This window comes from Rhinoderma darwinii, chromosome 3 (assembly GCF_050947455.1).
Source record: "Rhinoderma darwinii isolate aRhiDar2 chromosome 3, aRhiDar2.hap1, whole genome shotgun sequence".
In the NCBI taxonomy this organism is placed as follows: Eukaryota; Metazoa; Chordata; class Amphibia; order Anura; family Rhinodermatidae; genus Rhinoderma; species Rhinoderma darwinii.
The window spans coordinates 409856858-409872841 of record NC_134689.1 but is presented as its reverse complement, the minus strand read 5'-3'; the positions used below and the strand labels follow the sequence as shown (position 1 = coordinate 409872841).

The following is a 15984-nucleotide window of genomic DNA, read 5'->3' as shown; positions in this document are numbered from 1 at the left end:
ATAACTCGTCTTTGCCCCATATCTTGAATGCCCTTGATCCACAGTTTTGGATGTTACACGGGGCTAAATGTGTTGGAGATGTGTATAAGGAGGGGGAGCATTTTTTAAGTTTCTTCAACTTCGACATGCTCTGCAAATTCAATACCCGCTTGGAAACGGATCCATCTCCAATTTTCCACTCATTGCGATTTTTAAGTCCAAAAGGAACTAGAGGACTGATTTCGACAATCTATTCATTTCTCATTGAGGCCAGATCAGAGGCGGCACCTCCGGTAGTTGAGACAAGGTGCAAGGAGTAGATACCGGATATAAGCTCTGAGTGAGATTTGGAGTGCTATGCTGAACTCTCATGCATTGGTATCTCCGGCGGCCAATAAAAGGATGACGCAATTATTTATAATTCACCAGAGTTATTTGATGCCAATTCGGCTCCAAAAAATTAATAGATGTCCAGCTACAGAATGCCATAGATGGAGAACTCCTAGAGCAGATGTTTGGCATATGATTGGGCGTGTCCTTGGATATATTCCTTTTTGGAAGAAGTAATAGCGCTGGTCTCAGGTGTCTTGCAGCTGCCGATACCCATTACACCTTTGTTATGCCTATTTGGTATTGCTACGGAAGATCACTGGTCACGTCATAACAGGTGTTCTTGAGGGAGGTACTATTTCTTGCCCTAAAAGGCAATCGCGATTAGATGGATGGGCCCGAGACAACCTTCCATCTCACAATGGAGAGCTTTGGTAAACTCTACCTTACCTTATGTCAAAATAGTGTAGCGTCCATGGCCGGTGGCCGTCTGGTTCACTCACCTCCTGACGCCCGGATCTATGAGTGCTGGTCCCCATCTCCTTCCTAGGAGACGCCAGCGCTCACTTCCACTCCGGTCCGCTGTGTCCCGTAATAATCATCATCATCATCATCAACCGACTATTTCCTGGTATATAAGAAGGCCCCAGCCCCTCTGATCCTTGCCTGAGCGTTGTTAGTTTACCCCAAGTCTGTCTTGCAAATGGTCCCTTAGTGTTTCCCCTTCCAGTTGTTACCCGTGCCATTACCTGTTCCTGTATCCCGTGCTGTGTTCTTGTTCCTGTGCCTACTAGTGTTGGAGTCGTGTCCTGCTGCACCTGTTGTCGTTTGCCAGTATCTTCTGCCACATCTTGTAACTGCCTGCCACGTCTCGTGCAACCTGCTGCACCGACCTCCATCCGTGCTGAAGCCACAGCCACTGTCTGGACTAGTTCAGGTACCCGAGTGTTACGAACTGCCGTAGACTTCTGTATAGACCGACCTGGTCAGCTGCCTCTCCGCTACGGCGGAGCGACCTAGTAGGTCCACATACCCTGTGACCGTGACAAATAGAATATAAAAATAGAGGGTGTGAAGGGTAGATCTCGAAGGTATTGGGCTCCTGGTGCGAATCCCCAAACACTTTGTATCCTACACAAAGGTTCATTGACCTTAGGAATGCAATGTTAGTACAGGATAATGTATGATGCCATGGAGAATCTCTGACTATATACTGTTCTATGTGTATAATATTGTCCTATACTTTCTTGTAATGTGTATCAATCTCCGGACTTGATTGTATAATGTTTTCTTGCTACCTTACCTATGTATGCCTTCAGTGATCTATACTGGGATTACCTATGCGGGCTATTAAATATGGATCGAGTCGTCCGCTATACTCCTCTTCTCCGTCCCCTTTTTTCTCATGAATGTCACAGGCCTATGTAATATCTACGATTGTTATTGAATTATTTCATTTGTCACAAAGTTGTTTGTTATATATTGGGGACTTTAGATATAAATAATGAGTATGAATTCTGTCGTTTTTAAAATTATTCCTAATTAGTAGCTCGAGTGCTGGTCACATATAGCGCTGGTCAATATATAGCCCGTGCGCTGTTGTTTTGGTTGCATTTACTAGGTTACTGGGCATCCAGCACAGCATTAAGATTTTTTTTCGTATTATTTAGCAAGAATTATGGAGCTAGTTTGGCGGTGGGGCACATCTTTAACCCCTTCCCGACCACCCCACGTAAATTAACGGGCTGCAGTGCTGGTCCTTGTGCCTGCAGCCCTTTAATGTTCTCCTATCGGAGCGTACGTGAATTCCCCTATGCCCGGCCTCTCTCAGGCTACATTCACGAGTGTTCAAAGGATAAGGAAAAAAAGGGGACCAACGGCGCTGCTATAGACAATGTCGAGGCAAAAGATGATGATTGATGTTTAATGAATGAGGCTACGCGTTTCGACACCGTACCGGCGTCTTCATCAGGCCAATACAAATTGTGCGATATGCACACGTTTAAATACAAAAAGAAATGAGACATAATTGCAAAAAAAGAAAAAAAGAACCGCCAATAAGGGCGGGTCAAAGGTCAAATATATAAATTACATAAGTACTGATGTGCAAAACAGCGCGTTATAAGGTTTGTTCAGAAAAAACAATGTAAACATAAATAAAATATGGTAAATACAATAAAACTGCAAAAAATCACTAACAGCGTATTAAGAATGAACATATTAGATCAAAAACAACACACAATCGTTAAAAGTCTTTGTATTAATTATATTACGTATTCGTCTTAATATTAGTATGGGATTGCAAACATCATTCTATAAAATGTGTTAAAAAAGAAAAATTACCGTAATGTGAAAGGAAATATTCAAAGCGTCCCTGAGCTCCTAGGTAACGCTAAGAATACGGTGGCCGAAAGGGGACAATATACTAGATGGACCGCATTTGGAACGCAACAAGATACTCAACGGTCACATGAGCAATGAACCGCAGGATACTAAATGGACCGCTTTTGGAACGCAACAAAGTCCTCACAAGAGCAAAGAGCCGAAAATGTAATGAAAACGCAGGAACTATAAGAATAACGGCAAATCACAGCAAGGGAGAAGATTACAAAGGTAAGTAAAAGGACTAATTAAAAGTGCGATAATATATGAGTTATGAAAATATGGGAATGCAATAAAACATGATACAATGTGATACAATGATAATCAGTTGCTTAAGTTAAATGAAAAAATACTCTATAAAAGATACTCTATAAAGGATACTCTATAAAGGATATTGTAATGAGAGAAACAATTAAAGGGAAACGTATATTCAAATAGCATATATAATATCATATAAACATTAATAAAAAAAGTAGGACAAATAAAACATTAATCAAAATATAATAAAACAAGGTACAGTTAGACTTAGTATACCCAAATATATATACGTATATATCAGATTAAAATTATTCTAGGGACGTTTCGGTGAGATCATTTAGACCACTAGGGTGTAAAGTCTCAAGCTTGAAAATCCAGAAATTTTCTCTCTGTTTTAGCCTGTTAAACCTATTTGGCACATCTAATGGGACACAGGCTGCCTACTTTTCATCATCTCATTCTATAACCCTCCTTACTAAAGACCTGTCGTAAGATTTAATCAAGAATTTTTTTGCGACTCAGATTACTGCTGTTGATTTTATCTTTTCCGCTCGGTCATGTTGGAATCTATTACGACGAGGGTTAAAACCCTTGAGTCTTTAATAACACAAATGACAAGTGTGAACTCGGGTTCTGTTGACACAACACTATCTGATGTACCTATAGACCTTGAACAAACCAAAGTTATGACTGGACTTTTTTTACGTTTGGAGGACATGCTTAAAGAAGAAGCGTTTCATAGTATAGACTGTTATTTTTTGAATCGATATGTAACAGAGAAGATTGCCCCTAGGGGCCTGAGACTGTTTTTCAATTCACCTTATCCTGCTGATCAGGATTTTAGCGATAATTGGTTCAAATACATTGAACACTGCAGCATGGGATTTATTGACCGCCTGATATATAAAAGGTCTGAATTATGCCTTACTTTTGCTTCTACCATAGAGGATCTTATTAGCCAGTTTGATCCTTTTTGTCTACATCCTGATTTTAAAAAATTAGAATATTCCATCTTGGATCGACTGCAAATTTTTGAAAAAAATTTAATTGCCAAAAAAATGCGTAAATTTGAAAGGGATATGAAAGATTATTTAAATAATAAACTTGGTGATTGGACCTGCACGCGTCCTATTACTACTAAACTCTTCCCTCCTATTAACACTCCCAAAACACTTAATAAAACATTAGGTGTACCTCTACTCACTAAAGGACCATGGCCTAAAAGTGGTTACCGTGGTACGGGTGCCACTTCATCATCTAGAGTAGATCATAAACAAGGCGCCAGGGATTTATCATCCCCTAGACGACCCATTTTTGATCAATCAGCCACAACGAGTGTTGCCCTCCCTTGTACTATTCCCTCTCTGTCTTGTCCAGTTAACGCTGTTTCTCACTCCTCATCTAGTGCCAGTTCATTTTGCCCACACATTCAACCTACGTCCAGTTTTTTGCCCTTGGGTTTAATTCCGCAGCATGCTTTTAGGGCTCATGATTTAGACGCACATTTGAAACTACTAAATCTTATTCCAGATACACCTCCTGGTTTCCTATCTGACACTTCAATATTCAATGATTCAATAGATATCACCATATGTTCCACCGGTTCCTCCTCGCCCAATTTACCCATCATTCACCCCATTCCCTTGGTATCACAGGCCTTTTCCGATGATCCTATCATTCACACTCCTTCTTTTTTAGGTCTGTCTGCCCACCTCACCATGCCCCCTATCAGTTCCACTCTCCCATCCCAAGATGTCCATCCGTTATCACATCACTCAAAGACTCAGAACATCAGCACCTATTTTCAAAAAATTCCAAAATCCTCATCAAAAAGAAAATTAGAAGGAGATTCAGAGGCTGTAGGGGGGGCAGAAGTCTACACAAGGACCCTTCCCCTCTCACCAAAGAAAAAATACAGACTGACTCAGTAAAAAATTTTAATTTATCCAAACACATCTTCAATGACATTGAACTGAGTTTACTTTCCAAAGGACTATCCTTTTGCCCCACGTCTTCCCCTGATGAATTCGACCTCTTTATGGACCTTAATAAATTTTTGCGCAAACTGACCCTCCAACGTCACTTTGCAATATCTCCCTCTGTGCCCAATCCGGTTATTCTTCCATTAGACATCACCATGCCTGTAAGAACCAATGTACAACCTAAATCTGGATTCTATCCCCTCCACCATCGGGGTCCTGCAATCGAAATATTCTCAAATCTAATTAGCAATGACTTCAAGAGTATAGTACAAATTTCTAAAACTCCGGATAATTTGTCTAAATCTCAGCGTAATTCCTTGAAAAACTTACAAAAAATGTCTGACATAGTTATACGCTCTGCAGATAAAGGGGGTGGTATCGTGGTACAAGACAGAGGAGACTATGTCGATGAAGCTTTGAGATTGTTATCGGATACATTATTTTATGAAAAACTTACTTCTAATCCCATTCCTAAGTATGAACATGAATATAAAATACTTATTGAGTCAGCTTTTAAAGACGATTTATTAAGCAAAAAAGAGAGGAGTTTTCTCACTGTGCCTTTTCCTGCTACTCCCTTCATGTATCATCTCCCAAAGATACATAAGTCCTTGTCTAACCCTCCAGGTAGACCTATCATCTCTGGAATAGGATCCCTTACTAATAACTTGTCCCATTTTATTGATCTCCACCTACAACCGTTTGTTTTAAAATTACCTTCTTTCCTTAAGGACTCCACCCAATTGATTAGGGAGTTATTCGAATTGCAATCTAACTGTGACATATCTGATCTGAGTTTTCTAACTGCTGATGTGTCTTCTCTATATACCAACATTCCACACTTTCTTGGTATGGAAGCCATCTCCTCATATCTTGTATCGGACCTTCGTTTCTCTAATAAACAGCTTAATTTTATTATTGAATGCATAGATTTTATTCTAACACACAACGTTTTTACATTTGAAAATTATTTTTATAGACAGCTAAAGGGGTGCGCAATGGGGTCGCGGTTCGCACCCTCCTACGCAAACCTGTACATGGGCTGTTTTGAGGAATCCCATATATTGAATGCACATAATTTTTCCAACAATATTGTCTTTTATAAACGTTATATTGACGATTTATTTTTCATTTGGAAAGGCGACATGGCCTCTGCTATTGCTTTTATGGATCTTTTAAATATTAATAATTTTGGTCTAAATTTTACGTATACTTTTTCGGGTACCACTATAGACTTTTTAGATCTCACTATCACTAATAATGGCAGTCATTTTTCTACCAAGACCCATTTCAAAAGTGTGGACGTAAACAGTTATCTGGATTTCAGTAGTGCACATTACATTCCCTGGCTTAAAAATGTCCCTTTCGGCCAATATCGCAGAATAAGAAAGAATTGCTCTGACGATAGTAGTTTTAATAAAGAGTGCGTTATTCTAAATATAAGGTTTTTAGATAAAGGTTTTCCGGGGACTTTGATTAAGGGGGCAGAATCAAGAGCTAGAGGCATGACACAACTAGAATGTATCCAAGCAATAGTACCAAGCGTTACCGACAGTAAGAAAGTCAAACCAACTGAATACAACTTGAATTTTATTACGTCCTTCAATAAAGGTAGCAAACACATTAGGTCTATCCTTCTGAAACATTGGCACATTTTGACTAGTGATCCTTTCCTTAAACCTTTGCTCCCAGCTAAACCTCTAATTACTTTCCGAAGATCAAAAACCCTGAAAAATATTTTAGCACCTAGTAAATTACCTGTCATAAAAAAGGAAATTGTAGACCCTCTATCAAATATTAAGGGGTCATATTCTTGTGGGCATAAGAGATGCCTTTGTTGTGCTAATATTTCTGATAAAGTAGTCGAATTCTCCTCATTTAAGACTAGGGCTTTTTTTCCCATTAAAAATCATTTGGACTGTGGGAGCACGTATGTAATCTATTTGCTGCACTGTACCTGTGGTTTACAATATGTAGGTCGGACTACCCAAACGCTTAGGAATCGGGTTAATAAACATCGTTTTAATGTTAGACAAGGTTTTCTCAAGCACAGTGTCTCCCGTCACTGTGCATTTAAACATAATTGCAATTTTGAAAATATTGTCATAACACCAATAGAACAAATCCCATTAGATGTGCCAAATAGGTTTAACAGGCTAAAACAGAGAGAAAATTTCTGGATTTTCAAGCTTGAGACTTTACACCCTAGTGGTCTAAATGATCTCACCGAAACGTCCCTAGAATAATTTTAATCTGATATATACGTATATATATTTGGGTATACTAAGTCTAACTGTACCTTGTTTTATTATATTTTGATTAATGTTTTATTTGTCCTACTTTTTTTATTAATGTTTATATGATATTATATATGCTATTTGAATATACGTTTCCCTTTAATTGTTTCTCTCATTACAATATCCTTTATAGAGTATCCTTTATAGAGTATCTTTTATAGAGTATTTTTTCATTTAACTTAAGCAACTGATTATCATTGTATCACATTGTATCATGTTTTATTGCATTCCCATATTTTCATAACTCATATATTATCGCACTTTTAATTAGTCCTTTTACTTACCTTTGTAATCTTCTCCCTTGCTGTGATTTGCCGTTATTCTTATAGTTCCTGCGTTTTCATTACATTTTCGGCTCTTTGCTCTTGTGAGGACTTTGTTGCGTTCCAAAAGCGGTCCATTTAGTATCCTGCGGTTCATTGCTCATGTGACCGTTGAGTATCTTGTTGCGTTCCAAATGCGGTCCATCTAGTATATTGTCCCCTTTCGGCCACCGTATTCTTAGCGTTACCTAGGAGCTCAGGGACGCTTTGAATATTTCCTTTCACATTACGGTAATTTTTCTTTTTTAACACATTTTATAGAATGATGTTTGCAATCCCATACTAATATTAAGACGAATACGTAATATAATTAATACAAAGACTTTTAACGATTGTGTGTTGTTTTTGATCTAATATGTTCATTCTTAATACGCTGTTAGTGATTTTTTGCAGTTTTATTGTATTTACCATATTTTATTTATGTTTACATTGTTTTTTCTGAACAAACCTTATAACGCGCTGTTTTGCACATCAGTACTTATGTAATTTATATATTTGACCTTTGACCCGCCCTTATTGGCGGTTCTTTTTTTCTTTTTTTGCAATTATGTCTCATTTCTTTTTGTATTTAAACGTGTGCATATCGCACAATTTGTATTGGCCTGATGAAGACGCCGGTACGGTGTCGAAACGCGTAGCCTCATTCATTAAACATCAATCATCATCTTTTGCCTCGACATTGTCTATAGCAGCGCCGTTGGTCCCCTTTTTTTCCTTATCCTTTGATCCCTTCTGACAGCAAAACTCCTTTTGCTTGTGCACGGACCTGGCAGCAGCTTTCTGGCTTGTGAGATACGTAACGGTATCCACTTGTAAAGGTGAGCAATTTTCCTACATCAAATTGCTCCTTGTACTCCCTTGCTTTATTGCACTATGTGGCGCCGTGTATCTTTTTTTCTTCTCCCTTAGTACATTCACGAGTGTGACAGATTTGCGCGCATAAAGACCGCACGTGAATCTGGTCCGTGTGCGTTGCGTTATTGCATCTGTGCTTTGTGAGTGGCAGGTGTTCTTCACGCACTCGCAAAACATTTTCTTCCCCAATGTCATTGATGCGTAAAACACGGACAGCACACGGACGTACATCTGTGTGCGGTTCGTGGTTTTCATGCACCTATTGACTGCGATGGGCGCGTAGGTGCGTGAAAACTCTTACATGTGTGAAAGGACCCGTTAAAAATCAATGGGTCCGTGTGCTGTGCGTGATTTCCATGCGCAGCACACGGACGAGTTGTACGCTCGTCTGAATGAGTCCATAGTACTGAGAGAGAACAACGGGACCGGATCACATTGCTGGTACCCGCCGATTAATGCTTTAAATGAGGCGGTCAATAGCGACCGCCGCATCGAAGGGGTTACAACAACATCGGCACCCCCGTGACGCAATCGCGGTGTGCTGATGCCTAACAAAGGCCTCCGGGTCTGCCATCTACGAAAGGGGAGTAGGCCCTGCCTAATACGCTGCTTGTCAGTGTGAAACTGCCAGGTATAATACACTGCAATACAGAACTATTGCAGTGTATTATAACAACGATCGTACAGTTGGTCCATTAAATCCGTAGAGGGACTAAATATAAAAGTTGTGCAAAAATAAAAAAAAGTAAAGGTTTCAAGTAATACATCTTTTTTCCTCCAAAAAAACAAACTTTACACCTAATCAAGACCTTCAATATTAGAAAAAATAAATTAAAAAATTATGCGTAATTGATATTACAGCGTCCGTAACGGCCTGAACTATACAAATATGTTATTTATCCCACTCGGTGAATGCCGTAAAAAATAAAATAAAAAAAAGAATACCAGAATTGCTATTTTTTGGTCACTTCACAAAGAATAGAATAAATAGGGAATAAAAAGTCGCATGTACCCAAAAGTCCCAACACAGCTTTCTTGATGGAAAAACTAAAAAGTTATGGCTTTTAGAATATGGCAACACAAAAAAACAAAATTTTTTTTTCTTAAAAAAAGTGATTTTATCGTGCAAACACCGTAAAAAACATAAAAACTATATACATATCTTATCGGCGTAATCGCATCAACCCACAGAATAAATTAAATGTCATTTATAGTGAACACCGTAAAAAAATAAATAAATAAAACAATGGAAGAATCGCTGTTTTTTTTGGGTCACCACGCCTCCCAAGAAAAAAACAGAATGAAAAGTGATCAAAAAACTTACATCTACCACAAAATGGTACAGATAAAAACTAGATTGTCCCGCAAAAAATAAGCCCTTACACCGTTCAGTCGCAAAAAAACAACTAAGTTCTGCCTCTCAGAATAAAGCGACACAAAATGGGGGATAAGATCGGGCACCATTTATCAGTGCGACACCGGCCACCTATCTATGAATTACTATTTATTTACCCATTATACCCTCTTATTATACCCTGATGTACTCCGCACAGATTACATATACCCCCACATTATAAACTGAAATACCAGCAAAACCCCAATCTACTATCAAGCCAAATCTGCACTTCAAAAGCCAAATGGTACTCCCTCCCTCCTGAGCCCTGCACTGTGCCCAAACAGTCGTTTAGGGCCACACATGAGGTTTTGCCGTACTCAGGAGGAAAAAAAAACACCACAAAATTTGTTACAGAATTTCTCCAATTACCCCTTGTAAAAGTGAAAAATTGGGAGCTAATACAACTTAGATTTGGGAAAAAATAAAAATTTCTCATTTTGACTGCCTAATTCTAATAAAACCTATGAAACACCTGTGGAGTCAAAATGTTCACTAACCCCCTAAATGAATGCCCTGAGGGGTGTAGTTTCCAAATTGGAGTAATTTCTCAGGGGTTTCTACTGTATTGGTATGTCAGGGGTTCTGCAAATGCGACATGGCACCCAAAAACCAATCAAGTAAAATCTGCATGCCAAACAGCGCTCCTGCCATTCTGAGCCCTACTATCTGTCCAAACAGCAGTTTCTGGCCACATATAGGATATTGATGTACTCGAGAGAGAGGTTTCTTTATAAATGTTGGGGGGCTTTTTCTCTTTTAACCCTTGTGAAAATGAAACAATTCTACATTTTAGTGGAAAAAATGTGTATTTTTATTTTCACAGCCAAATTCCAATACATTTTGTAAAAAACTTGTGGGGTTTAAATTCTCACTATACTCCTAGTTAGATTCCTTGAGGGGTGTAGTTTCCCTGATAGGGGGTCTCCACAGTTTTGGGGCTTTGCAAATGCAACAGCACCCAAAAACCATTCTAGCAAAATTTGAGCTCCAAAAGCCAAACGATGCTCCTTCCCTTCCATGACAACATATGGGGTATTGCCGTAATCTGGAGAAATTGCTTTACAAATATTGGGGTGAATTTTCTCCTTTATTCTTTGTGAAAATGAAAAAAAAAAAAGAGCTAAAACTACTTTTCTTTGTGAAATAATGTAGACTTTCATATTTATGGCCTAATTCTAAGGAATTCAGCAAAAAAAAACAAAAAAATACCTGTGTGGTTAAAATGCAAACTGCACCCACAAATTCCTAGTGTGGTGTAGTTTCCCAAATGGTGTCTTTTTGGTGGCGTTTCCATTGTTTTGACACCACAAGACCTCTTCAAACCTGACATGGTGACTAAAATATAATCTAATAAAAAGGAGGCCCCAAAAACCACTAGGTGCAGAATTTGGACAATGAATCTAGAGTTGTATTTCTCTTGTAAAATCTTGTGTGTTACAGAAAAAAAAAAAATGGATTACAATGTTATTTCTTTAAGAAAAAGAAAGTTTGTAAATTTCACCTCTATTTTGCTTTAATTCCTGTGAAACGCCTCAAGGGTTAAGAAACGTTCTAAATGTGGTTTTGAATACTTTGAGGGGTGCAGTTTTAAAACACCCCCGTCTAATATGTAGGCCCCTCAAAGCCACTGCTTCAGAACTGAAGAAAAAAAACTTGAAATTTTCTTAAAAATGTGAGAAATTGGTGCTAAAGTTCTACGCCTTGTAACGTCCTAGAAAAATAAAAGGATGTTCAAAAAACGATGGCAACATAAAGTTGACATATGGGAAATGTTAACTAGTAATTCTTTTGTATGGTATTACTATCCATCTTACAAGCAGATACAGTTAAATGTAGAAAAATATAATTTTTCCCAAATTTTCTCTAAATGTAGGCGTTTTTCCACAAATAAACACCAAATGTATCGACCAAATTTTACCACTAACATAAAGTACAATGTGTCATGAGAAAACAATCTCAGAATCACTTGGATAAATAAAAGCATTCCAAAGTTATTAGAACATAAATTGACACGTCAGAATTGAAGAAATTGGCCTGGTCAAAACAGGGGTTAAGGAGGTCTGAATGTCTATGTTTTACTGCGCATCCGTGTCCTTTTGAAAGCATCACTAGAATGACGTGCATGGACCCACATGAAGTAAAAGCGACTTCAATAACTTGGGATGAATAGAGATTTGTTAAATACTTCCAATTGGGAAAAGTATTAGTTTCAAATAAGGAGCACTTTTAGGTGCACTTGCATTCGTGGCACAACCCCTTTAACGGGGGTCTCTCCGAGTTAGGCATCTAGACAATGTTGAAAACCAGAAAACCTCAGTCAACCGAGGTATATTATCATACGTGGAAGGCTTATCACCGCTGGTGTAAACGCAGGAATTCCCATCCTATGAAATGTTCCACATCTAGGGTTCTGTCCTTCCTGTAATCAGGTCTTGGACAGGGACTTGGCTTAACTTTCCCGAGGGGTCAGGTCTCTGCTCGGTCTATTCTTTTTCAGAAAACGTTGACATTTCGTTCTTGGGTGAAGACTTTTTTTTTTTTTGCAGGAGTCACTCATGCAGTCCCCTTTTCTGGTGGCTGTCAACTCGATCATGTGGGTTTCAGGAACTTTCTGCTTTGTCCTGCAAATCATCCATAAGTAAAAGGTGGTTTTTCCGACCTGTTCGGTCATTCCTACCAAAAGTAGTCTCGGCCTTCCGTATTAATAAAGAGATTGTTCTCCCTTCTTTTTGTCCCTCTCCATCTCATCTGAGGGAGCGGGCTTTTACATTGCCTTACTGGCAAGAGCAGTACGAATCTATCTGCCTACGACAGAGTCGTTCGGATGCTCAGATTCTTTTTTTTGTTTGGTTATTCCGGTCAGGTCACGCAAGGTGTTGGCAGCATCCAGGGCCACTATTGCGCGTTGGATCCAGTCTGTGATTCTGGAAGCCTATCGGTCAAGGTATGAAGTTCATCCCCTTCAGGTTACTGCCTATTCTACAAAGGCTGTTGGTACCTCCAAGGCGGTCAAGCATCAAGCTTCAGTTGCTTAGGTCTGCAAGGCTGCTGCGTGCGCTACTGATCACACTTTCGCCAAGTTTCACCAGATTCATTCTGTGGCCTCTGTGGATTCCAGTCTGGGTCGCAGTATTCCAGACAGGTGTGTCTTAGGCGGGTTTTACTTTATTTTTCCCACTGTCTGGGACGGTCTTAGGGCGTTCCATGGTGCTATGTCCCCCCCAATGATTAACGAGAAAAATTTTTTTTTGTACTCCCCGTAAAATCGATTTCATTTTCAAGAGGCTCAGTGGAAAGAGCTCTTCCCTAGAAACAACGTTATTCAATTAAGTCTACCCGAAAGGGTAAAATTATTCTGCAGACCAAATCATGCTTCAAACTGAACTTTAATAACAGTCCGTCAGTTCCAAACCATAACTGTAGTTATTCCGTCATAACCAGACTATATGTACTGTTGGAAATTCTAGTACGAGTTCTCTGATCAACTAATGAGGTCGGTCTCTCAAGGCATCACTTCTTGACCTCCGAAGTATTTTGAAGATACGTCTGGTGCCGATTCCTGGTAGCGCCTAGAATAAAGCGCATAATTAACATTACTTGATAGGGACTACCAAGAAAACAAGAGATCGGAGGGTGGGCGCTGCTGCTAGGTGGCTGGCCTATTCCCTAGAACAAATGCAGTTTGCAGATCATAGATTCCTGCAAACGGAGTTTTGTTTTCCGGGAGGCAGCCACCTAGCACCAGCTATTGGGTAGAGTAGCACACACCTGGTAGTAGCTCTCATAAATCTTATCTGAACTATGTCAGAGGGTCTTCAGTAGCATTTAATAAAAGGTCCTCTCTGATGGCCATCTAGCTGCCTAAAGGATAGAATCCAAAGGAATTCCTTTAGCTGCTGCCCTGGAGGAAGCGACGCTTCTAATGAAATGCGCTTTTAAGATACTTGTGTCTATACCTGCGCTGGCATTGCAAAGAATATCCAACCCCTAATGGTATTGGCTGTGGCGTCCAAACTGGTTATCTTGAAGTTACAAACAAACTAGTAATCTCTCCCCACAATCAACAGCGTCACAACACAGATCATCAATACGTGAGGTCTTGGACCTTCCTTTTAAAATAATATGATAACCTCTAGGAGTTCGTGAGAGCGAAAGCTTCACTACATGAATCTAAGGCTGTGTCCACATCAGCGTGGTCTTTCCATTGAGGGGTTCCGTCAGAGATTTCCGTCGGGGGAACCCCTCAGCGGAAAGGCAAACGGAAACCATTAGCAAAGTTTCAATCACCATTGAGATCAACGGTGATGGAAACAGAAGCTAAAGGTTTCCGTTTGCCTCTCTATTGAGGGGTACCCCCGACGGAAATCTCCGACGGAACCCCTCAATGGAAAGACCACGCTGATGTGAACAGGCCCAAAGTCAACTCCATTGGTCTAGCAGTCATAGAAAGAGCTAAAAGACATGCTAACTTTATACCGACTCAGCGTATAGACATACTGGAGTTACACAATTGGTTTAAATATGTTAAAAGAGCCTCCACATCCAAAGTATTTGAGTACTTTGGAAAAAATAAGCCTTGATGCAACAGCCTCTTTTAGAATCCTTAAAGGGATTGTCCACAACCGGACAACTGATGACCTATCCACAGGATAGGTCATCAGTATATGATCGGTGGGAGTCCGACACCCGGACCCCGCACCGGTCAGCTGCACTGGCTGCCTCCGGACGTCTATGCCGGAAGCAGATGGCTCTGGTAACGGAATAGCGGCAGAGCTCCAGCTTTGCTCTTATTCAAGTGAAATACAGCACGGCCGCAATGCATTGTACTGTGCCATCTGCTTCCGGCTCCGTACAATGCATATACTGTGCAACATCATCCTGTGCCCGCAGGCAGCCGGAGCAGCTGATCGGTGTGGGATTCGGGTGTCTGACTCCCACCGATCATATACTGATGACATATCCTGTGGATAGGTCAGTTGTCCGGTCACGAACAACCCCTTTAAGTATATTCTACGTCAGCTTAGGGATGATGACATTAAGAGCAAATCCTATCGAAAGGCCACACCGGAATTAAATTTTGAATTCAAGAATTCTAGCGCTGCTCACATATTTGAAGGATTCCCAGACTTCTCTATATGCTTCTGATCTACAAGCCTTGAACTCCGATATAATGGTTCGATATCCATTATGTGTCCTCGGTCTCAAGGACCAATTAATTCAGCTGTTTGCCTCTGCTGATAGCTCTGGAAATAAGAACGGCTGACTCTCAAAGTTATGCACATTAGTTGTGAAAGCTCTAATAGAAGGTCCACTGGTCCCTGGAAACCCTGCACGGTCACCCCCAACAGGAGCTTCTCCTCTACGGTCAATGAGTGTACTCCGTGGTATCACGGTTATGATGGACATACAGGATACACGAATATTAACAATCCTACACACTTCTATAGAGTTTGTGGCAGCAATGTAGGAGGGAACGTATAAAGGTGTATTAAGTCCCTCCATGCGAAGGATAGGGCTTCTATCCTTCAAGCTCCTCGGGACCATGTGTGTGCAGCAAATCTCTGTCTGAGCCGTGGTCTCTGACGCAAATAGATCTCCAAGATTCCCAAATTTCAGAATTAATAACTTAAAGAGCTGGTTCTTTAGGGCAACTGTAACCAAGGATAGTTTCTGTCTGGAGATTGCATCTACAATCTCGTTTGCGTGTCCTGGAATATATTGCGCCCTCAAGTCTAACTTCCTGTCTATTGCACAAGTCAAGAACTCCAGGGCTTCTGCACATAACCTCCTGGATTTGAGAACTCCTATCTTGTTGATACGCCACTGCGGTCTTGTTGTCTATCTGGACCAGAATGGACTGACAGGTAGTCTCCTCCTTCACTAAAGATGGACAGGCGAGTCTCGCCGCACTTAATTCTAGGGCATTGATATGCAGATTTTCCTCCATGCCCGACCAAGTGCCACTTATAGGGTGGGGTAGGCTCCGCAATAAGAAATGTGTCCGATCTTATTGATAAATCTCCAGCTGGGGCATGAGTAAAATTTGGAATAGGGTCTTTCAAAGCTATGATTGCCTCTAATTCTCTCCTGACCTGTAGAGGAATTTGGAACACGCTGTTCCAAAGATTCCCTTTTCTGAGAAGATCTCCCAACCAAAACTGTATCTCCCGGCAAAGAGTGGG

At 40.2% G+C, this 15984-nt stretch overlaps 1 protein-coding gene across 9 annotated transcripts in view; it reads right to left on the bottom strand.

Moving 5' to 3' along the window:
• Window positions 1–15984, bottom strand: part of STAG3 (STAG3 cohesin complex component) — a 165043-nt gene that overhangs the window by 24740 nt on the left and 124319 nt on the right. For 7 of the 9 annotated variants that reach the window (XM_075859205.1, XM_075859204.1, XM_075859211.1 and 4 more), the window contains one exon: window positions 13199–13371. The exons of 1 other annotated variant lie outside the window; for it this stretch is intronic. In XM_075859205.1, coding sequence (XP_075715320.1) covers window positions 13288–13371 — 84 coding nt within the window. In that variant the 3' untranslated portion in view covers window positions 13199–13287. Of the gene's footprint in view, window positions 1–13196; window positions 13372–15984 lie in introns of those variants that run through there. One more of the 9 variants, XM_075859212.1, reaches the window with a different exon arrangement.